This window comes from Zingiber officinale, chromosome 8A (assembly GCF_018446385.1).
Source record: "Zingiber officinale cultivar Zhangliang chromosome 8A, Zo_v1.1, whole genome shotgun sequence".
Classification (NCBI taxonomy): domain Eukaryota; kingdom Viridiplantae; phylum Streptophyta; class Magnoliopsida; order Zingiberales; family Zingiberaceae; genus Zingiber; species Zingiber officinale.
This window is the reverse complement of record NC_056000.1, coordinates 54113149-54137487: the sequence shown is the minus strand read 5'-3', so window position 1 is coordinate 54137487 and position 24339 is coordinate 54113149. Positions and strand designations below refer to the sequence as shown.

General features: G+C 34.7%; 2 protein-coding genes across 8 annotated transcripts; one reads left to right on the top strand and one right to left on the bottom strand.

Moving 5' to 3' along the window:
* The first annotated feature begins 1163 nt into the window (after positions 1 to 1163).
* On the top strand, positions 1164 to 2005 carry LOC122011616. Of its 5 annotated transcripts, none has more exons than XM_042567997.1 (3): positions 1164 to 1402; positions 1554 to 1665; positions 1750 to 2005. In XM_042567997.1, the coding sequence occupies exons 1-3, from the start codon at positions 1310 to 1312 to the stop codon at positions 1836 to 1838; spliced, it is 294 nt and encodes a 97-aa protein (XP_042423931.1). In that variant the 5' UTR covers positions 1164 to 1309; the 3' UTR covers positions 1839 to 2005. The 5 variants fall into 5 exon arrangements, 4 of the variants coding, with proteins under 4 accessions (XP_042423931.1, XP_042423932.1, XP_042423929.1 ...); XM_042567998.1 differs by having other exon boundaries at positions 1168 to 1402; positions 1560 to 1665; XR_006119985.1 differs by having other exon boundaries at positions 1172 to 1474; positions 1560 to 1665; positions 1764 to 2005.
* A 1360-nt stretch (positions 2006 to 3365) lies between these two features.
* On the bottom strand, positions 3366 to 24216 carry LOC122009096 (peptide chain release factor APG3, chloroplastic). Of its 3 annotated transcripts, none has more exons than XM_042565118.1 (16): positions 23995 to 24216; positions 23331 to 23387; positions 21935 to 22015; positions 21745 to 21802; positions 21563 to 21663; positions 19881 to 19932; positions 12355 to 12404; positions 12099 to 12164; positions 11864 to 12028; positions 11021 to 11093; positions 10776 to 10908; positions 10278 to 10335; positions 8279 to 8326; positions 8069 to 8152; positions 6840 to 6930; positions 3366 to 3652 (listed from the first exon to the last, which is right to left on the bottom strand). In XM_042565118.1, exons 1-15 carry the CDS (start codon positions 24151 to 24153, stop codon positions 6859 to 6861), a joined length of 1257 nt encoding a protein of 418 aa, XP_042421052.1. In that variant the 5' UTR covers positions 24154 to 24216; the 3' UTR covers positions 3366 to 3652; positions 6840 to 6858. The 3 variants fall into 3 exon arrangements, with proteins under 3 accessions (XP_042421052.1, XP_042421050.1, XP_042421051.1); XM_042565116.1 differs by having other exon boundaries at positions 3366 to 3631; XM_042565117.1 differs by having other exon boundaries at positions 3366 to 3620.
* Positions 24217 to 24339: the final 123 nt, after the last annotated feature.

The window sequence follows — 24339 nt, the reverse complement described above, 5'->3', positions numbered from 1 at the left end:
ATACTAGATCAAGATCACCAGAGCCATTTGATCGAGATTTATTTATGCTTTTTTATTGGATTTTGTTTCCCCAGCCATTTGAATAATATTGGACTTCAGTACTGGACGCATATACATAGTGCGTCCCAGTTCACTTAGCCGGACTTTGCAAGGTGCCCATATCTTTATCGCTATATTCAATTTGCCTTCTTTTACTATTCATTTATCAAAACAGCGATCATTATTAGTATTATTATTATTATTATTATTATTACTACTACTACTACGTGTTCAAATCTCATCTGATCTATCTTTAAAATATTCGACTATTGAAATTCAAATTCTAATTTCTAAGACTAGATCACACCCACAGGAGATGTTTCTAATATTTTTTTGGTTAATTATAGTATCTATACTTTGGATTTGACTAATTCTGAAGGTGGATGGTCTTTCCCTCATTAACTAATCGAGCAAATTTAGATGCGCGAACAGTTTGACGATCCAATAGCCGAGTTGTCCCATATTTCAAACTCGGTTGGCATAGAGATTTTTTATTTGATAATCTAAGTATCTAGTTCTTATAATTGATTAATCTTAAAGATAATCGATCCGTTCTTATAAAAAATTTCATCGACCACTAGAATAAATTAAAAACTTGACAATTATTCAATTCTTGGAATCAAATAATCCTGAAAGTGATCGACTCGATTCCAAAAAAATTGCATCCACCATCAAAATAAATTAAAAACACTCAAAAAAATCCATCTAAAAAATCAACTTTATTAAATTTATCGTTATACATAGTTATACCGAAAGAAAATTCTTACGGTGTGTCACAACTAGCATTTAAACCTTAAATGCCAGATCAACTATTTAGAGGGCTAACCGGTGCACTCAAGAGGCGCACAAAGATCTTTTTCTTTTGTAGCGCAAAGATCTTTTTCTGAATCATGAATGAGTGTATCTGAATAATCTTTAAAAATATTGTGCTATTGATTTAGAATACGACGTGGAAAGTGCCGTTCTGAGTTAAGAGGCAACGTGACCTTCTTATACAGGCGGCCACGCCAGAAGGGAGGATGAGGACCATGTGAACGATACTTTCTCAGCCAATCACCTTTCAAAAAGGCCAACAGTTTATCATCTTGAAATATCTGACTCACCTTCAAATATCTGACTCCAAATATCTTTCTTTGCATATAGATATTTCCTGGACCACTATGCCTCATCCTCACTGATCATATCTAGTGCTGGCCTTCATCTCTCCTTTTTACATTGCTTCCTCTTCTACACCACACACCACCATCCCTACCAGAGAAGCATCAGCAACATGTTTCCTCCCGCGGCCGCGGCCGCAGCCTTCCGCCATCGCTCGGAGCCACCGTCTTTCTACCGCTCCCGTGCTGCCCGATGCATTCGCTTGGTACATGATCGACTACGTTAATTCTCTCATTGTCTCTACTAATTCTCCTAGAATTTGAACTTAATTTGCCGGGTAAATAGAACTCATCATCTACTACTACTTTGTGGTATTACCATGAATTCGATACATGTGTTTCTTTGACTGGATGAAGTTGCAGGTTCAGCACTTGATAGAGAGGTGCCTGACCTTCCACTTGGATAGGGAAGACTGCGCGAGAGTTCTTGCCAAACGCGCTAACATCCAACCAGTAGTCACCAATGCAGGTAACACTAGTTCCTCCATGATCAACCTCGGCGCGGCTTCCTTTGCGATGCTGATTTGATTTGTTCAATTGTTTGGCTCATAAGAACTTGATTGGCAGTGTGGGATGGATTGCAAAGAGAGAATCCTGGATTTTTTGACTTTTATTACGAGGATTTGGGCAGGAGGAGATTGATGAGGAGAAACAGGATCGCAATGTTAAGGCACTCTGTGATTAGAAGGAAGATGATTCCAGTTAGAAATCATCTACTCTTTTTCTAGCTTTTCGGATCAATAATTGGAATATTTGTGTTGTCTTGTTCAAGCCATCGATCATAAATTTTGATGCTCTGTGTTAATTTAGATTTAGAAAATGGAAAAAAATACATGTAGTGTGATTTATTCGGTTTGATTTATTGTAAACTGGTAAAATCTTTAAGAACAATCTTAGAACATCTGAGAACCTATTTATTAACTAATAACTTAGAAAGCCATGTATTGAACATAAAATGCTAAAAAAAATTTAAAAAAAAATTAGACCGGATCACAATTCAAAATCACAATTTAGAATCTCCGAGTTAACAATTCTGAACCACCTATTCAATGGTCCAACTCTTAACCTTAACATTTTAAAGTGGTCCAACTCTTAACCTTAACATTTAAAGTAGAAACGATTCACGATTCAACACGGTTGATTTCGGTTCAATTTACTATTCATGATGATTCAAAGTTATTACTATTTTATTTTTTAAAAAAATTATTTTAAAAATTATAAATTTATAAAAATATAAAATATAAAAAAGAATTTATACTTGTTTAACTTGTCTACCTATCATCATAGACTATAGGGAAATTAATACCACATTAGTTATTTTAGTATTAAAATTATATATATATATATATATATGATATACTAAGGACTTTCGCACACCTTGTTTAGACTTAAAAAAAAATCAATTTAAATTTTTCTTATGCAATAAGATAACTTAATTATCTTTAAATCTTAAAATAAAATCTTAAATGACATATCCAAAAACTAAGAAAAATATCAGACAAAGTCCGCAAGATAAAAACAACTATATATATCTCACATGAATTATATCTTTTAATTAATTTTACATATTTCTTCACTATAAATATAATTTTATTATTAAATAAATTATATTTGTTAATAAATTTATTGTTACATATATCATACAAATCAATAATCTTTATAAATTCAATATTGAATAAATAAAATAAAACCAATGAACAATTAAAATAGTTAACTGAAATTAATAAATTAAAGATATAATAGTCTCATATCAATAATTCAAATATATAGATTGTAAAATTAATAGAAAGTTAAAATAACCCGTATCAAATAATTCAAGATAAATAGGTTACAAAATTAATTTTAATAAAAAGATAACAACCAACAATTCAATCACCAATTCAAACAGTAATTGAATCGGCAATTTGTCACTAGACGGGCTGACCCGTTGAACCAGGTCAATGAGTAACCGGTCCGTTGAACCAGACCCAGCCCATAGGCAAGTCTTAAAAATCTGAGTAGGTAAAATTATGCTCGTGTTAAATGTTTTTCCTATTCACACGATTTTATAAATGTCCAAAAAAACAAAACAATACACAAAGTAGTCTCTAAGTAGAGATTGCTGCGAGATAGAAGCTTCACTAGTTTTATACTTATTCCAATTGATTTAGTCAAGCTTATCGATGTCTCTAAATTCAAGACAAAGTCATCAATTATAACCAATTCATTTTAAACAATCATCAACATCAAAGTCACATAGTTAGTCTAACTATAATAAAGAAAGTAAGATCATCCAACAATCTATAATTGATTTCAGTTAATAGTTAAAAATAATAAGCACCAACTACAACTAGTAATTAATAAGTGAGATCAACTCTTTAAAATTTCAATCAATAAGATAAAGCTCCCCACAATTAGATATACCTCCGTCTTGATTTGAGCATCCTGCAAAAACACTACGCCCTCGAGTGAGTTATCTACAAGGTGTAGCGATAAAACTCCAATAACTCAAAATGAATATGATATAATCAACATATCGAACATGTAACATGATACAAGCAAAATATCATAAAGTTTAGAACCTTCGCAACCACCCTTTTGCAGAGTTAATCTCTAGTTACTCTAGGAACTCAGTTCAATATTTTCATAAGTAGATTATTTACTCTATTAATCTCTAGAAGTAGCTGAATGATGAGAAGCAAACTCATCACTTGCAACATTTAACCGACCTTGATCAATCGAGCATTCCAAATTAAACTTAATACCTCGAAGAAGGTTATATTTAACTTTAAAGAGAATTGACAAACTAATGTGCCCGAGTACAACAAAGTCGGGTAGGACTTATAGAATGTCCATCAACTTGAGTCGAATTGCCTCAATATTCAACACACTAAGGACATGAAAGAGTTCAAAGTTGTTACTTTACTTCATGGTTGGCCCACTTGGTTGTGCTGAATCATATTTCAACTCACCCCTACCCCCTTTGTAGGGCCCAAGCAACTTGGGAAAACTCTATCATCAAGCACATTTTACCTCAATGATTCCATAAGGATCGTAGCAATGATGCTACAAGGTAGAATTTATTAGAAAATTAGTTCCTCCCTTGTGATTAAGCTTAATCATGATATTTGACATTTCAAAAATGCTTCAAGTCGGTGGTTTGGATTTGATAATTTACTTGTGAATTTATAGGATTATCCATACTAATTAAGGATATTCTTAGACAGGTGATCAAACTTGACTGATCAAGGGAGAGAATGAAGCTGTGTAATGTCTACTTGATAATAGATCAAGCTTAAGAAGCTCCTCATTGACCCAAAGATCATATGTTATAATGTATCTTTGTTTTTTTTTTTATAAGTAAATTATATTTAGAACCAAATAAGAATGTAGAATCTAGGAGTTCAAAGATCTAAACACATGCGTTTGGATCTTTATGAACATCCTGTTGAGATTTGGCACCCCTCCATCAAAATTATAGCGGTCCCTAGATTGTTAAATGAGATACACCATACATGACATAGCCAATATCCTCGTCTTTGTGGCACAACCCGAGCCTCTAATCTCCCTTTTGAAGACTTGCAACAACAGTCCTGCCGTGCTCATCTCCTATAGAATGCCCATCTCCTGTCATATGTTATAATGTATTTTTGCATTTATTTTGAATAGTTTATTGTAAAGATAAGGTTTAACTCTAGGTTGAAGTTTTTATTAGTTCCCCCTTTATGATGGAGGCTAATCATGAATTTTGATGTTTGGCAGAAGATTAAGTTGTCAATTTGTATTTGATTGACGAATTAAGTGTGCAAATTTAGTCCTGTCAATTGAATTTGGTGATCAACATGGAGGATAAATTGCTTATGTCCAAGAGGATAGAGTTTTTCATGAGAATATCATATAAATGGAAAATCATGCAAATACTTGTATGGAATTAGTTCGCATGGACTTATGATTGTTAAGTATTTCACGCTTGTTTGATCACTATGCTTGATTGATATCTATATGATCATACATATTTTTCATGTATCTCGTTAGTATTATTTTGATAGTTGGCAATGGAGGAGAGATGTTGAAGCTTAAGTCAGTAAACCTCCTTTATTCGGAAAAAAGAGGATCACCTTAATGATAGCTTGACTCGTGTGTGAGAGTTCCACATGATGCCCGAATTGAAGGGGAATTAAAGGGAGATTTGAGTTTCTAATTGTTTTGATGCATTTTTATGCTTATTATTGTCACTCACTTGGGAAGATTGTTAAATAAACAAACAAACAAACAAACAAAAAAGAGAGAGTTGGGGAAATTTTTATCATTTCACAATACAACTTAAGTTAGTTAGGTGTGTTTGATATTGGTACATCAAATGTGTTAGTCATGCTAAGCAAACTTGAAGCTCGATGTCAGTTGCTAGGATCAAGTGTTTTGGAGTTTAAGAAAAGATAGCCCAGATTGAAGGGATACTCGTAGTTTGAGATTAAGTGACCTAGATTGAAAAGGAGCTTGGTGGTGTAACCTCAAGCAGATGAGGAACTTGAATAAATGGAGCATAAGTAGCCAAAATTGAAGAGTTTGAAGGCCTCAAGGGTAGGGAGCCCTAATCAAAAAAGTGTTATGTGACTAATGACAGATAGCCCAAGTCAAGGAGTTGATATCTTAGAGATTATGAACTTTGTATTGTGATTATAATGGTGTGATCCTGGTTTATTATTAGACTTAAATTATATAGATCTATTATTGCCTAATTAATAGGTGAACTACTTAGGACTTGCTTGTTTAAGCTTTATAATTTTAAAAGGTATTCAAGTCATGTATGTCGACCAATGTAAGCCTCAAAGCTTTACAATAAGCTTGGGGTGAGTTGTAAGTCAACTCTTGCAGTACATAAAGCTACCTAGTTAGCTACTGAACTAGCATTTCAATTCTATTTTAGAATTCAAATTCATAATCTTCAAATGAAAAGTTGATATTATTTTTAAATAAAAAAATGTTGTGAGAAAATCAATAACACTATGAGATATGGCAAACCGAAAGCCACAAACTAAGGTAGAGTTCTAAGACGTTGCATAAGCAGAAGACAACAAATGGATGACCTTTAGGTTTATTTACTTGGATGGAAAACATTAGGGAAAGAAGCGAAAAGGACATCCCTCCTCACCTTTATAAATTCAATCCAAATAAACAAAACTCTTAGGGCATGTTTGGTTGTTAATAACCTTGGTTATCGACTTAAGATTATGTTATTTAATCTTATTTGGTTCAAATAATGACTGATTCTCAGGTAATGAAACATGCCTATCATGTCAGCAAATGGGGGATATAACCCGGATGTGATTACCTTGGAAGCGTGAGGTTTTAAGTGATTTCGGGGTTAATAAAAAAAATTTCCAAAATTTTTTTTCCAATTTTTTTCTCCCAAAATAAGTATTCCAAAGGTTGAACCAAACAACATTATGCAATATTTTATTCCTTATAACCTTGGTTACTGATAATCACATCACCAATGTTATGCATGATAACTTAAACCAAACACACCCAATGGATGGTGATGCAACATAGGAACCCAACTTTTTGTGAGTCAAAAATAAGACTCTTCAAGGAACTAAAAGAATTATCTCATGGTGCAATAACAATTATGTTAAGAAAGTAGGCATTGATAGATGCACCTACAATGGGTAGATGTGGTTGATCAAGCGCCAGATGCAGCAACAGACTCAGCCATTTCTTCCAACAGTTCCTTTTGCTCCATGGCTGCACAAGCCTACAAAGAAAAGTGTTATTGGAGTTCAAAATGTGAAGAATAATATTGAATTCAGCCGAGTCGAGACAGATAAGAATTAAAAATGTAAGGAGAGATATTTGGGTACGAACATTAACGTAATCAAAAGTGGTTTAAGATTTTCTTTTCCTTTTTGGGTTCAAAAGCTGTAAGGAGAGATCTTTACTAGTACGATGGCCATGCATAAAGTTGAGAGAAGAACAAATTCCAATTTCAAATAGTAAGGATGTGAAAGGGGGAAAGGAACCCAAAGATAGCTTTAATTATCTTATTAAAAAGGCATTTGGATGATTTTCCGAAGCGACAAGAAGCATATTCTGAAAATTTTCTATGCTAGAATGGAGATGTGTATCTTGCTAAAAGATCATTGGTGATTATATGTCCTTGTCAGATTTTTAACTCCCACCCATACAATAAGATAGAGTTGATCTCCGATTGACTTAAGAACGTTGGCTGTTGGGTCGCCGACTGGAGCACTTCTCAATTTACCCTGGTAGTCATTGGAAAACTTCTGTGGGGCCAAGACGGTCATCCCCAGGATTAGTCGGTGTAAACTGGATATCTAGTGCCAACTAAAAAACAAATAGAGTTGACCTCATTCAAAGCAGTGAGGATAACGACAAATAAGTGTGCTAATTGAATAGCTAGACAAGGGAATATGGATCCCAATTTTGGAGTGCTTAGCTTCTTTTAAAGCCAGCACACACTACTATTGCAAGTGAATACGTGGGTGTCCCTAGTCTTCAGATGCAACCCTTCTAAGATTTGAAAAATACCAAAAAAGGCAATAAAAAATTAATGGAACATCAAAATACTACCATCAATCAACACCTGAACATGCACACGTAGGTGGTGTAGATAAATAGATAGACATGGACTTTAACTGAAATTCACATCAAACCTTTTTAAGATTTAAAAAAATACTAAAAAAGGAAATTGAAAAATAATGGATATCAAAATACTACCATCATCAGCACCTAAATATGCAGGTATGTGGTGTAGATAGATAAATAGATAGACAATTTAACTGAAATTCACATTAAACCTTTTTAAAATAAAAAATATTAAAAAAATAAAATGAAAATTAATGGAATATCAAAATACTAGCATCAGTCAACACCTGAATAGCAGCCTCAATATCACCGGAGAGGAAGGAAGTTAGCTCATAGTTCATCTTCAATCGGTGGTCAGTAACTCGGTTATCCTATAAATAAAAAATTGCAATTCATTACTGACAATGTAATCATAAGATTAGAATAATAGTTTTGGTTGAACTAATCCTTCCAATGGTTGTCTTAAGACAGTAAAGACAATATCCATGACATTTTACCTTGTAATTGTATGTCCTTATTTTCTCTGAACGGGCACCAGTCCCCACCTTCAAGAAAAGTCAAAACTTTCAAGCATGCATCTCATATATGAAATATTTACGCTGAAGATATAAGTTTATTGTCAAGGTAGCTCAAGGCGATGAAAGAAATATCATTCAGTTGATAGTAATGAGGTCTCTCACAGTAGACAAATATCACCTTAAAAAAGAGAATAATAAAAAAAGAATTAAAATATACCGTTCCTGAATTCTGGAATCTATAGCAAAAATCACAATATGCAAATTCTGCCAATCCATAGTTTTCACAAACTACAGATGTATAAATGGCCAACCAAAGGGGACAACTACCCTTTGAAAGAAACTCCCTGAGTCGTTCCATAAGTTAGATAAGACAAGGCATACAATTCAATTAGAATTGTATAGAAGCAATTTAATGAATTGTCAAGTAATTTCTAATCCCAACTTTCCCTTGTGTTCAGGGACTGCAGGAAAAAAAGTCTCAAATTGCAAAATCATGCGCTGAAGTAATCTAGCCATTGAATAATGTATACTTGCAAACGGCAGTTTGTACCATACAGTACTCATCCATGACAATTAAGGGCACTCAGCTTCGTACCATTGTGTTAGTGTATGTTCTGCCTCAATAATCATCTCATGCTTAGTTTCACCAAGTTAAATTAGATATGATAGGAGAATTAGTTTACAACTGAAACTTTCAATTTATTTGATTATAATCAAAATATAGAGAATATTCTGATGATCCAAGATTGGCAATAAATTTTGGACGAAGACAACCAAAAAACGTAAGTAATTGCCACAAAAATGAAGATAAAAGAAAGAGAAATTTTACTAAGAAAAATATGTATTTGAGTACTTGATCAGCTGGGGATACAAATGCTTACGAGTCCATCCCCATATATACAACTCAAACAAACAATCTAAACTCCCTATTTAATTACATTGGAAAATGAAGGACTCAACCGTTAAAACTATGAAAAATACTTTAATCCTAATATAGTTCCAAGTAATCCACTTGGATTTCCAACAAGTTGTAATTCCAAAGGATGTAGTTCCAAGAAGATAATTTTAGTTTTCAACATGTTGTAATTCCAAAAGATGTAGTTCCAAGAAGCTAAAGTTGTAATTTCCCAAAAGTCAACTTTAATTTCCAACATGGCCTACCATGAATTGCTTACAATACAAGCAAGCAAACGAGCTAGTTTTTCTTCTAACACATAACATATGAAAAAAAAAGTTGAGCTGTGTTCCAAAAGGACCATCAATGTAAAACTACATCAGATCTGGGCATGGATATTAACTCTACTTTTGTTAGACCAGATCGTCAGGTGTAATTGGTGCACGAGATGTTAAATATTGGGTTAGGTGGTCATCCAAAAGTTGACCCTCATATTGGCACCTAGATGCAGTGCAAAAAAAGGGATTCTCGCTATTAAAAGTGTTCAATATTTGATATTACTAGCGATATAATTTTACATAAAACTCAAAGGTGAGATATGACAATTTTGACCAATAGCCAACCCCAAATAGATGGGGAACACCATAGTGCACATAACGAATACTTGATTGACCAGAATTAACCAAAATCTGTCCCTCGACAAGGATCAAGAGCTCATACCCTACCTCTCTCATATGCAAGATCAGTACTTAAACATCCATTGTCACTTTAGAAACCTTAACAACAAACATATATGAATCACCAAATACTTCCACCCAACAAATAACCTATTCTGAACTTTTGCATTTCAGTCACTCTAGCATGTCTGTTAAATTGTTATTCATTTCTTCCCATCATAGACCAAAGTTACATTCAAGAATATTTTAACTTGCTCCTAATGTGTGTCTAGGTTGTGCCACCGTGTTTGACAAAAATAATGAAGAACATCACACATATATTAGTTTTAGATTTGTTAGATGTGTATGGATAAAACTTTGAAATTTTACATGCATATTAATCATCTTAGAATGTTTTATCACCAACCTGTGACTTCCTCTGGTTCCTTAGTGACTCTTGTTGCTCGCTTGCTTTCATTTCATAACTACAAATAAGTAACAGGTGATCAGAAATTGAATGGATATATTCACTAAGCAGATGGTACAATAACAATAGCAAAAGGTACGAAATTCCAACTATTTGGGACCAACTACATGGACTACTACTGAGTGAGTATTAAGAATTAAGATTACAAAATTCATCAAACAACCATCATTTTTTTCTGTTTTAACTTCATCCATTTGTTCCTCAAGAACTAACTCTTTTAATATCACTTTATGGTAATAGATCAAATTTTTTAACTGATTAGACTCTGTTATGTACTAATGGGTTACATGTTATGTGGTGAAAATAGGAAATAAGAAACGCGCTGAAGAATCACTTAATTATAAGAATAAAAAAAAGGTTAGGGTGTGCCAAAATTGCAAAGGATCACCAAGTATTCTAATGGCTGATTCTAAATCATATTTTCCCTAAATAACTCACAGCTTTGCTCTCAGTAATTGAAATGCACGGTCTTTGTTGCGAAGCTGAGTTCTTTCCTCGGTACAGAAGATCCGTATTCCTGTAGGCTTATGGAAAAGATCAACAGCTGTTTCCACTTTGTTTACATTCTGCCCTGCATCCATTAAAAGGATAAAGCATCAGAATATCACGCAGGTATAACTTGTAGCAGTTAAATCGTACTTAAATAATGAGAATCAAATTACAGAGACAAGTTTGACTGTTACCTCCAGCTCCTCCAGATCTTGCTGTTGTTAGTTCAATGTCTTTTGGATCAATTACTACTTCAACTTCATCTGCCTGAGTAGTGCCATAGGTTCATTGATTGTGTCACACTATGTATAAATCATGAAAGCAAAAGATTGCAATTGTGTAACAACAGTTGACACTTTACTAAGTTCAATAACCACATAACCAAGAGCAAATTAACAAATTTTCAGAATTCAATACCAGATATCTACACATTCTGAACCTCGTAAGTATTGAAATTCATTAACGGTCTTACATAAGAAAAATTGCCATAGCCCCAAATTATAACTTAGTCAAGCTTTTGCTGTAAAAGGAAATCACAATGCAATTACTACATTGACTCTACTCGATGAATCAACTTCTTTTACATGATAACCTGATTACATTCACTTATGACCCCCCATGCTTAGATATGCCCTGAGATATTTGCCAAAACTTAGGACAACATCCAATAGTAGAAGAAAACCATCATCCAAGGAAGTTGAGCATTTATACTAAGGTTTTTTACTTTGACAGATACTGCCACTGGAGTAAATTATAAAAATTCAAAGTGCTTTAGACTATCATCCATGTTGGTATATAGCATGAAGTGGATATGTACATAACTAGCAACATGCGAATGAAAATATTTTCATAATAACATGACAATTTGGTCAGGCATAACAAACATTACTTTGTCTAATTGATGTTCAAATGTAATAGCATGCATCACTTAAGCTTCACTGTTTATATGTCAATGGTATGAGTTAACAAAACTCCAATATCTCTTTGAAAATTACAATGTAATGCATTCTAGTTGCAACAATTTTTATGTAGAGTACCTCTGGCATTATTGCAACAGTCGCAGTTGATGTATGGACACGACCTTGAGCTTCGGTTTGAGGCACACGTTGGACACGGTGAACACCTGACTCATACTTCAATTTGCTATATACATAATTTCCCTTAACTTCCATCACATAAGTCTTATATCCACCCTTTTCAGCCTGAAAATAGATATCTGTAGTTTTGATGTGACTTAGCATCAAGAGGTATGGAAGGTAGTCAAAAGCATACCTCTGAACTAGAAATTGAAGAATATTTTAGAGAACTTCGCTCACAATATTTTTGGTACATGCGTACCTAAAGGATGACAAGCAAGAAGATTCACTGAAACACTAGATAATTATGTTAAACCACAGTATCAGTTTCAAGTAATAAATGGATCGGTGATAATTAGTAGTCTAGTACAACATCTTTTTACTAAGAAACATTCTGTAGGAGCATCTTCCAGAAAACATATTTAAAGATCATGAAGGTATCATCTACCTACAAGATCACCTGCCCATATTCCCGCCTCGTCACCACCGGTACCTGCCCTTACTGCAAAAAATGGATAAATATTGGTACAGCAGGAAGAATTGGATTTTGTACAAACTAGAGAAACAATGATTATATGAGCATAATACACTTCAAGCAAACATGTTAAATGAGAAAATTTATCAATGAAACAGAAAAATGGTATGCACGACTATTAGGAAAGACTCCCAACATAAAGGCAAGCAATACAATCACATCTGACAGTTATAATCTATCTAGGAAGCCTGTCGATCTAGATTAAACCTAAACATATGATCTCCAAGTCATTTAAGACTACTCTGGAATCTCTGTTGTGAAGTTGAAATTAGAAGGGAAGACATTGGTCAGATATAGCGCCGTGGAGATGCTGAAGACTTAAAATAAAAAGTTCCTGGCTCAAATAAACAAATAATAATTGGAAAGTCTCTTGTCATGACAACAGCGTGGGAGGTATAAATATACAAATGATATAAACATCTTGCAATGGACATCACATAGCCTGATGCAAAATTAAGAAAAAGATATAGAATTGCATTGTGATAGCCCAAAACAAGCAAGGAAATATTGAATTATAAACAATAATATTCTAGGATATTATGGAATATCACATTTCCAATATATGAAGCAATGTTTAAGAAATATAGCATACCATATGTACTGGCATGTTGCAGAAATAGGAACTGGTAAATGAGTATTTGTTTTACAGGCATTCCAAGTTTATTAAGAACTAATAATGTTATGCTATTTGATTTGTTACTAAAACCAGTCATTTAGAAGGAAAAGTTCCATGTAGCAATTCAAACCCACTTTGCAATTGTTATCATCATATATAGGTCATAACTATATGAATGGATAAAACTAGTTAGGTGAACAATCAAAATTTGATGAAAGATCTTATCCAAACCTGAGCTAATAAGCTCTACATTTGCTTACAAGTAACAGTCTTACAGCCCAAATAAAATAGTAATATGACCCAAATAGAAAATAGAGGAATAACAACTATATAAGACCGAAACATAATATCCAATGGCTAAACTATCAGTGCAAAATAAAGTTTACTCCTAATACTCAAGCTGGAACATAATTATAGAACGATTTCTAAAATGTCGCACACAAACTAGAATACAAGCCTTACAAATAGAGAAACAGACATAGCACTGATGCAATGATTGAGAAATCTGTGGTGCGATTTTGTAGTCAATGAATTTACATATTCTTTGAGAAAATATCATTCACTTTCTCAATTCCCTTTAAATTGAATAATATCACAGGCATATAAAAATTGTGAAGATGGAGGGAAAATTTCAGGATTGAAGAAGAGAGCTGGACTGGGATCTCAATACTTTTTTTATATGAGATAAAATGGGAGAAAATGTCCCAAGAGAACATGAATAAAGAAATTTATACAAGGAAAAGTATCAGAATGACTCTGAAAGAAAATAAGAATGCAGAAAGAATCAATAATCTTGTTGAAGGCTTAGCAATCAACAGATAGAGGAGATCTCTGAAAAAAAATTTTGATCATCAAATTAGAAACCTAATGATGTTGGTCCCGGTAGATTGGCTAGAGGGGGATGGATAGGGTTAAAAACAATCTGCTTCTAAACTTAGTAAGAACACACACACGTTCATTGAAATAAAATGAAAGCATAAAATTAAAGAAACAAGGTAGAATATACTTAGTTTACAATTGGGGAGGTTGCTAATCCAAGGCGATACAAAGCTCCACTAAAAGATCTTCTTTTGACGAAGGCAGAGTAACCTCTTACAATCATTAAAAGCACAGATTTAAAAAATGAAAAGCAATTCAAGTACAGAGAGTGTGTTTTTATAAACTTCGAGGACCAGAGCTCTATTTATAGCCCACTGGTCGAAGTTAGCCATTGACTGATGTGGTAACTCCTGGGACCCAGTTCGAACGCCTAAACGTGGTCGACTCGATCCACTTCACAATGACTCTTCGTCAAAGACTTATTGGTTCCCGGGCACCTGAACTCAGTCCAGGCACTTGAACCCGGTCCGAGCGCTTGAACTCGACTGACATGGACTCTCGTTTTGATCCTCGCTGCAACGACTTGCTGATGTGGCCCGAGGGAATCCAGACCAAGTCTGAGCGCCTGGAGTCCAGGCAACTAGACCTGGTCAGAGCACCTAGAGGCAAGGCAACTTCAAGGTTGACCAATTTTTTGTTCATTCGCTTGGGTGATCATCCAGCCGTCCAGAGTTGAGCTCACCCGAACCCAACTCTGGCCTTCTCCTCGAGCAGTCTTTCTCTCCGGCTTCTCGTCCATCGGAAACACTGTGCGCGTCCTTCTCGTCGCCGATGTACTCTTCCATAGCTCTTCATCCCTCGGATACACCAAGCATGTTGACTCGATTCTCATGCCATCTTTATCACTCGATGCGTCTTCTGCTCGACTTCTTATATTCCTAAGTTCATGTACACTTGGACACAAATCATCAAAACCCCCAGAGCCTAATTTAACTCGATTGATCACATCAAAACTCACCCGGTGTACTTACAATCTCCTCTTTTTTGATATGCATCAACCCAAGTTAAGCTAGAGTTAAAAACAAATAATAAAACAATTTAAACAATATATTTGCAATTATAACAAGTAATAATTTTGCAATTAATTCAAGGAAAAATTAAATATATCTCCTCCTTAACTTAATCGTTCTCCCCCTTTGATCGCATCAAAAATATGTTAGGGAAAATTATGAAAAAAGCTTGAAAATTATTGGAACTTAATCCCTAGTTAAATATTGCAATTTTTAGTGATATGTATTTTTACTGAAATTAATTATTAAAAAATAATTTTTATCAATTTATTCTCAAGTTTGGCATAAATAATTAAAAATTATTTTAAAGGTATGAAAAATCCTGAAAATTTTTGACAATTACAATCATAATGATTTGAAAACATAATAAAAATTTCAAGTACAAAATATTTTTATTTTAATTGTAATTAATATTTGTAAATAGATAGAGTTATTTCGCAAAAAAAAATAAAAAAAAAATAGTTTTCGAGTCCTAAAAATTTGGCTGATTTTTCTACATATTTCTAATACAACGGTAAGTTTCTGAAAAATCAGGTTTTTCAAAATTAATCTCTAAAAAATTTTAAATTTTAAATTTTATTTTTCAATCAAAAATTCAGAAAAAAATCATATAATTGTTAAAAAAATATCAAAAAATTTTATTCTATCAGAAAACCTAATTCGTTATCACAGAAAAATTAAGTTTTTGAGGAATCAATTTTTGAAATATTTTTAATTGTTAAAATTCATTTTTCGAAAGAATTAAAAAATAATATGATTAGAAAATTTTGAAAATATTTCTGTGAGTTGATAATGTCTTTATTTTTCACAGAAAAAAGTTTCAACACAAAAGATAAATAGAAGGCATACAGGATAATTAATTTTGCAATCAATGTTTAAAATTAATCTAAATCTAAATTTTAGTATGCATAAAAAATTATTTTAATCAGACTAAACATAATTTGGGAACCCAAAATAAATTTCTACCACTAGTTTATCAAGTACTTTCTAGGAACATAATTTCTAGGAATTTTTGTAATTTAGCCCCTATGGTTTCTAATATACCAACTAGTACTCTAGTATTTCTAAAATTTAAAATTGGTGAAATGTTCAAATCGGAGCATGCATAATTCTTTTTCAATAATTTTATTTGCTCTTTCAGTTTTCTATTTTCCATTTGAACTTTATCAAAATGTTTTAACGGACAAACCGTTGCTAATTTAACTTTTAGATGTTATCATTTTTAATTTAACATACTTGGACCTTAATTTGAACAATGATCTAGACATAAGTTTAATACATCATATAACGGTTCAGGAGGCAGAAGACGGACCTCGCCTACTATGGTGTCGGATTCGTAGTTTGATTATCCTCCTTTGTTGCTGCTTTCTTTAGAAGTGGCTCCCCCTTCATCGATGCTCTCTTTTTGATGACTTGCCATCAGTGCTATTCCGGCATACTCCTCACGCTCGGACTCTTCTGAGGATGACTCGTCCCATATTGCTTTGAGGTTCTTGTGTTTAGATTTTCTTGCTCCTTTGTCTTTCAATCTGGAGCAGTTATCTTTAATGTGTCCTTCATTGCAGTTGTAGCATCATACTTTCCTTTTTCCCGAAATAAACTTCTTAGCGTGTGTCTTATTAAATTTATTAGTTTTAAAAAATTTATTCAATTTTCTTACCACATAAGCCCTTTCATCTTCGAAAACCGATGAGTTTGAATCTGGTTCCGGTTCGTTCTTCTTGGCTTTGAGTGTCAGATTCTCAGTCAACTTTTCTTCTTTATTTCTTAAACCTGCACATCTCGACTTATGTAATTCGAAAGTGGAAAATAAATTTTCTAGAGTACTTACCTTGAGATCCTTGGATATGTACAATGAGTCCACTATAGATGTCCATTCGGGAGTTTTTGGAAAACCATTTAATGCATACCTTAGCAAATCTCAGTTTGGTACCACTTCTCTGAGATTCGTGAGTCCGGTGATCAATTCCTTGATTCTTGCGTGTAGATGAGCTATTGTCTCTTCCTTTTCCATCCGGAGGTTGCTGAGTTGGTTCCGAAGCAGGTCCCATCTTGCGAGTTTAGCGTCCGAGGTCCCTTCATGCATTTCTAGGAACTTCTTCCAAAGTTCTTTAGCTGAGTCATAGTTGCCGATCCGATTGACTTCTTGAGACGAAAGAATACTCAGCAGATGGAACTTTGCTTTGTCGTTTGCTATGGAGTCATTCTACTCCTTTTTGCTCTAGAGATGTTCTTCTTTTTCCTTGTCATCCTGATCTCTGGGGGCTACAAAGTCATATTTAATGGTTAGTAAAATTTCAAAGTCTATTTTAAAGAATACCTCTATTCTCTTTTTCCATGTCGCGAAATCTTCCTCGAGCTTTGGCGGGTGAATGCTCGCTCTGGCCATCTCCGTGTTGCTTTAATTAGCGGTTAATCCTTCTAAAGCATAACTTGCTCTAATACCACTTGTTGATCGTAGTAGGCCAGCTAGAGGGGAGTGAATAGCCTGCAATTAAGCTTAAAAACTTATCTTGCTTCTAAACTTAGCAAGGACACACACGTTAATTGAAATAAAATGAAAGCATAAAATTAAAGAAACGAGGCAGAATTTACTTAGTTTATAACTGGCAGGTTGCTAATCCAAGGCAAAGTAAGGCTCCACTAAAAGATCTCCTTTTGACGAAGGCGGAGTAGCCTATTACAATCGTTGAAAGTGCAGACTTTAAAATTCGAAAAACAATTCGAGTACAGAGAGTGTGTTTTTATAAACTTCAAGAACTAGGGCTCTATTTATAGCCTACTGGTTGAAGTTAGCTAATGGTTGACGTGCCATCTCGACCTAGTCGACTCGATCCACTCCGCAACTGCTCTTCATCAATGACTTATCGATACCCGAGCGCTTGGACCCGGTCTAGGCTTCTAGAGTCAGCTGACGTGGACTCCAGTTTTGATCCTCGCTGCAACAGCTTGCTAATGTGGCCCGAGGGAATCCGAGCACTTGAACTAGGTCTCGGCGTATGGACTCGATCAACTTCAAAGTTGACCGATTTTCCATCCGTTCGATTAGGTGATCATCCAGGCGTCTAGAGTAGAGCTCACCCGAACACAACTTCGGCCTTCTCCTCGAGCAGTCTTCCTCCCGGACTTCTTGTCCCTCAGAAGCACCACGCGCGTCTTTCTAGTCTGCCGGTGTACTCTTTTCGCGGCTCCTTGTCTCTCGGATGCACCGAGCCCGTTGACTCGATTCTCGTGTCATCCTTCTCACTCGCTGTGTCTTCCGCTTGACTTTTTGTGTTCCTAAATTCCTGCACACTTAGACACAAGACATTAAAACCACATAGTCTAACTTAACTCGGTTGATCACATCCAAACTCACCCGGAGTACTTATAAATAATACTCCAACTTTGAGGGAAAAGACTAGATTGTTTGCTATCTTAGTAGGCAATAACAATGGCAGATATCTTAGCAACATGGTTTCTTTTTCAGTAGAATCCATGTGAAGAAAACCTTCATGGTTTCATATCATGTTTATTGGATTTTCAAACTGTACTTTTTAATATTACCATCAAGCATTTTTACCTTTTTCCAGCTGCCTTGTTTTGAAATCTGCCACTTGACCATTAACTTCCTTTTGGTTCCCTCCTCTCATTTTATTTTATATATGCCTTCTTTCTAAAAAAGATAATCCTGCAATTAGCTTAGGTTGTATTAGTAGCACAAGTAGTGATGGCCATGAGGAATTCTTTTCCTTCTGGCATAAGAAGAATTGAAGAGAAAGTTTCCAAAAGGATAACAAGGCTGAAGCTGAGAGTAGGCATCAATGATCTAAGTGATGCACGTTCATTGAGTACTGAGAACAGCATACAGCACTTACTGGCCTAGAGGTACACTAGAAGTTGTTGAGAGTGCAGCTCATGGTGGTTGACAAAGTGAAATTCATGTAGAGATGATGGAGACTACTGTTAAAGGAGTTTCAAGGTGCTGCAACAGAAGAAGAGAACCCACTTGGTTATTCTTCTTCAAGATCTATAGTTTGAAAAGCTTGAGGAGCAGCAAACTTGAGGATTTTTAGGCAGATTAGAGGTTGAGGCGGTCAGAGTATACAAATATCTGTGGTTTAGTGGAGAGAGGTGTTGAACTAGACCTACTGAGTCAATGAGCGGTGGCCAGGACTCATGGTCGATACAAGTTGTAGAGAAGTGATTGAGCAAGGATTCACACAACCAATGAAGAGATGGGTAGTTGTCGATTATAGGAGACACCACAGGGGTCTTGAGCGGCAAAGGTAGCGATAACTATGAGGAGGTGAGTGCTGTGAGCATCAAGTTAATGAGAAAGATGATAGAAACATTGTAATAGAAGCATATTAAAGTTTGACAGGAAGGAGAATGAGAAGAGGGTGGTTTTGGAGGTGGGTGAAGGGAGAGAGGATAAGAGCTTGCATCATCACATCAAACCCCCAACCTCCCCTATACATAAATAATATCTAATGGCTAAACTATCAATTTAGAACTAGCCTATCAACTCTGACATTAAGACATGCATTTGCATTAGAATAAAGTTTGTGCCATTCTTGACATTGTTGTTTGTAATGGGCTAATGCAGAAGAAAAAAAACAATAACACAGAAAAAAAAACAAAATTTAAAGAGATAAATTAGAAAATAATTCGAGAATGACACATTTTCAATTAAAGGAAACAATCAAAAAATATTTTGAGATTGAAGCATCTTCAATTTAATATTAAATAAACATTTTTATCATTTGATAACTTGTCAAATTGTTTGGTAATTTAGGGTTAGACATATTTTTCTCTTTTGGTACACACTTTTCTCTATGTGAGGTTCGTTTGCTTATTCATTCATTGTACTATATCAGGTGCATACAATCTTCCTAATCGCATAAAAACAGAATAAGCAAATATTGATTACACATGTGATCAGAGATCAATGATCACCTTCAAGTAAGATGTTGCGAGCATCCATTGGATCACTAGGAAGTAATAACACCTACAAATGAATTTTCAAAGATGAATTAACAGATGATTTAATTCAGAAAAATGGATGCCAGTTAAATTTCTGCGGTAGAACCAAATGTTAACATTTTACATATGTGTTGATAAATAAAAGCTCCAAAACACAAGCATGGTCTATTAGCAATCTTTCTTATATATACAAACACAATGTAACCTGTGAAAAATAAAACAAAGATGGTCATGAGAGCTACCGGAAGTGAAATAAATAATTTACTACAATTGTAGGTTCACACTAAGGGTCCCTATATTTCACATGTACTGGATTAGCTAATCAATTATTTTAAGATATAACAACTTGGTGTATATCATTTGTTGATTATATAAAAAACTAATGGGACAAAAATAATGGGGATAAGATTTCATATAGTCAACTATAAATATTGGGCCCAACATGGGATGATGATACCATTATGAGGTAGGATTGTGGAAATATTGCCAAAAAGAACATAATAAGTAAAAAAATGTGCTAGTTTATAGCATAAACATGGAAGAATATCCAACACTTAAACAAACATATAAGAAATACATTGAAGAGGTTATCTCTCTATAGAGCAAGAAAAAATAAATCATAATCTGAGATCAAAAAAGGCCAAGAGCAATATATAGCAAACTTTCTGGATGTGGAAACTAAATTCCAGTATGAGAAAAAATAGGTATTAAAAAAGTTGGATCGCTTTTGAGAAATTTTCAGCGGTGTTGTCTAAGAAAGTTCATGAATGAAAGCCACTTAATTAAGGATCTACACAGTACGCAAAAGCAAATGAAGAAACACAAACCAAACTTCATTTTCACCAAATCTGTTATAAAACTTTTCCTCATTTAGAAATAGTGCCTGAGATAAGTATATAAGATGGGAAGAATACTTTAGCACCCGACAAACTATAAGGTTATGTTTGTTTAGGGGTAATGTAATCAAACTTGTAATTTAATAAACTTTGTAATGTAATGTAATTAACATTACATTACTACATTTGGTAAAAAACTGTAATCTTTGATTACATTATTTTATTTGGTATCCATTATTTTTTATAGAGAATGTAATTCGTATTATTATAAAATGACAAAAATATCCGGTGACCTTTATCGGCGGCGGCGGGCGACCAGCGGTAGGGGGAGGCGGCGGCGAGGGGCAATTGCGGCAACGGCCGACGGCGGAGGAGGCGGCCTGCGGAGGCAGCTGACAACCGGCGGGCGGTGGTTGACGATGGCGATAGTGGCATTAGCGACCGGTTGGAACAGGAAATGGACTAGAGTTATATTTGACATTTAAATTTTAGTTAAATATTGAGCTTGGAATGTAATATGAATTACGTATTGTTGCCCTTGTAATCTAGATTACATTATATTACAGTTTTAAAACTATACAAAACAAAGTAATCAATATTGTAATGTAATCTTGATTACATTACAATGCTAATTACCCCTCACCAAACGTAGCCTAAGTTACAAACTATTGCTTTCCATGGTATGAAGAAAGCATGTCTCAAAGTCAGAAATCAAAATCTAAGCAAGTGGTATGTTGAACCAGATAGTCTATTTGAACACATTAAACATGAAAAATAATAAGATGAATTCTAAATCAACAAATACTACTAAATTGCTACCTTCAACTTATCCCCAAGATCTTTAAGCTGATTAGATAACATTTCCATCTCATGAGCAACCAATTCATCCATATCTGGATCACTCTCATCCTCTGTTAGAGCTATTGTCAGACAAATACAATGTTAATTATATGATCTTATTAATTGCAAGGCAAGTAAAAATATGATCTAGAAGTGTAAACCTTTTGTTTCGTCTAGTAGTCTCCTGCATTCTTTGAACTTCCTGTAGTTCACCACCACCTGTTTATTCTCAGATTAAGAAGAAATTTTTTATTCAATAACAACACATGAATGATCAACAACCAAACATCTTGTGTTGTCAGTGTGCTTCAATCTATAAACTAAGAAGGCACCAAGTGGAATCTCCGATACCTCATCAAGTTCTGCCACCGATTGTGCAAGCTTCTGATACTCTGTATGATTTGAAACAACATCAGGATCTGCAAGTTTGGCCTGCAGTGGAAATTATGTGCCACATCATTACTTGGAAGGAACTATATTGTTAATCAATAACTCAATCTAATACTTGAGTAGAGTTTTAAATTTACAAGTTTGGAGAGAAAAAAAAAATGATAAACTCAATTAGCCTCATTGACTAGCCCTGAGGTGACCGGCCCGTCCCACGGAATTTTCCCACATACCACTAGAGTAAATTGGAAAGCGCTCGCGGTGGACGGCCAAGAAGCCCAGCAAACTTTTGTTGCGCACCCCATTTGGAGGAAAAATTCAGTAAATTCGTCATAGCTAGGGATCAAACCGCAGGTGCCTGAGTGACAACCTAGATACCTTAGAGAGAGAGAGAGAGAGAGAGAGAGAGAGAGAGAGAGAGCAATGACTGAAGCCAATAAGTATAATTCAGATATGGAAAGTCAGTTCTAATGCCGACTCCAACTCCTTTAGTAAGAGGTTGGACAGTGTGACTTGCCTGTTAACACTAAAGGGAACATTATGAAAGCAATAGAGTCAGCTAAGTTCATGCATCCTGAAAGAAAGAAAGTGGACAACTCTCACATTCTCAAAAGAGGTTGATTTGTAAGCTACAGCTGTTTTAGTGCCTCACAATGGTTGTGAAGATTTTCTATAAATTAAACCTTTATGGCTACTTCAGTCTTCAATGTGGGAAAGGACTGGAATGAAAACTGAAAAGGAATCTTTATATGAGGGTTTTCTTCATTTACTGTGAATAGAATGGAGCAACAAACAATTAACAATGAATCATTTTGGCGTTTCAGTATCATGTTAATCTCCAAAGTTATGAATTTGATAAAATGTAGGCCGCATATGGGCAATATGTTTGAGAATCCAAGTAATTAACTTATTATTGAGGATGCATATGACCATGTTGGCTGAAAAGGAACAAAAAACCAACATCAACCCTAAAACTAAATGTCATATAAGATAAAGAAACTTTGTAGAAAATTATTCCTCATCAGTCATAACATCTGGGTAGTGATTGATGATAGTAAAACTGAAAAGGAAAAAAATTAATGGAATACAAAGTGTTATGAAGAGAACAAATAAATTATATTCATATCATTATTGCAAGATAAATGCTAATAAGGAACTAAAAATTCTGTTCATGCTGCCACAAATTAGTTTTGAAGATTTAGCTGATGATTGTTCCTACTAAACATCTGTAGGCCATAATAAAATGATGAATATATGCAAAATCCACCAAAACTAGATATCAAGCCAATAATGAAATTAAGTCATTTTCATAAGTATTTAATAATCATACATTATTTAAATACGATGAACATATTCATACCGACAACTCTTTCCAAGTTTTCTCGGCAGAATCCAACTTTGCTATCAGATACGGTTCCTGCATTGGAATATTTTATGTATTTGTGGGAGATAAAAGGGGGGCAAAAACAACTATATACATAAGAATCCATGGCAACAAAGTGGGATGCCCAACTCTTGAAATTTTATTTTGAACAAATAAAATCCAAATCATAAAAAAAGTGATGATGAAATAGTCAGATGCTAGAACGCTGAATATGCCAGTTCAATGACCATGCTCGCCAGAGAGTCATTACAGGGACGATGACATAATCAGATAATCAATGAAAAAAATCATGCCAAATTAACTATGCTCGCGGTGCGTATAGGTAATCGGGAGGCCATTAGTAAATCTTTATCTTCCATCAACTCTCTGGCCCAGAACAAAGGGAAGAATCATAATTCGACAGGCCGACAACAATGTGGATTTGCCATGCTACTGTTATCTCGCCTCACTTGTAAACCAGACAAAAATTCACCTTTGACTGAATTCAGAATAGAGTCAGCGAAACGAACTCGATGAGCCCAAAAGACCCAACTTTGCAGGTTCAAAACCAGGAAAAGCAGAAGAAAGACGAAATCTTTCAGTCACTCATCAATAGAAAATCCGAAGATGTGATAGGCAAGTTCATATTAACAGAAATTACAGCCATGCAAAAGATTCCAGGCAGTGTGGCTCTCCTCCGAGGCATGCGGATAATCGCTTCATTGTTCCTCGTCCTGCCGAAGTAATTCGAAGGCAGAACTCCACGGTTGGTGGAGATGGTCCAAGCTCGAGGGAGGAAGCCGGTGAAGAGGCTCTCCATTGCTCGCGGTATCGGATAGAACTCGATAGAGTATATTTGGGTGGGATTGGGAAGGCATCGAAGTCTTTGTTACGACCATCAAGAGGATAAAAGTTGCGAAGGCCCATGCCAGGCCTGTTACCAACCCTATGCATTATAGGGAAAATTTGCATGCAGTCCTTCGTTGGCAAATATAATTTTGTATGC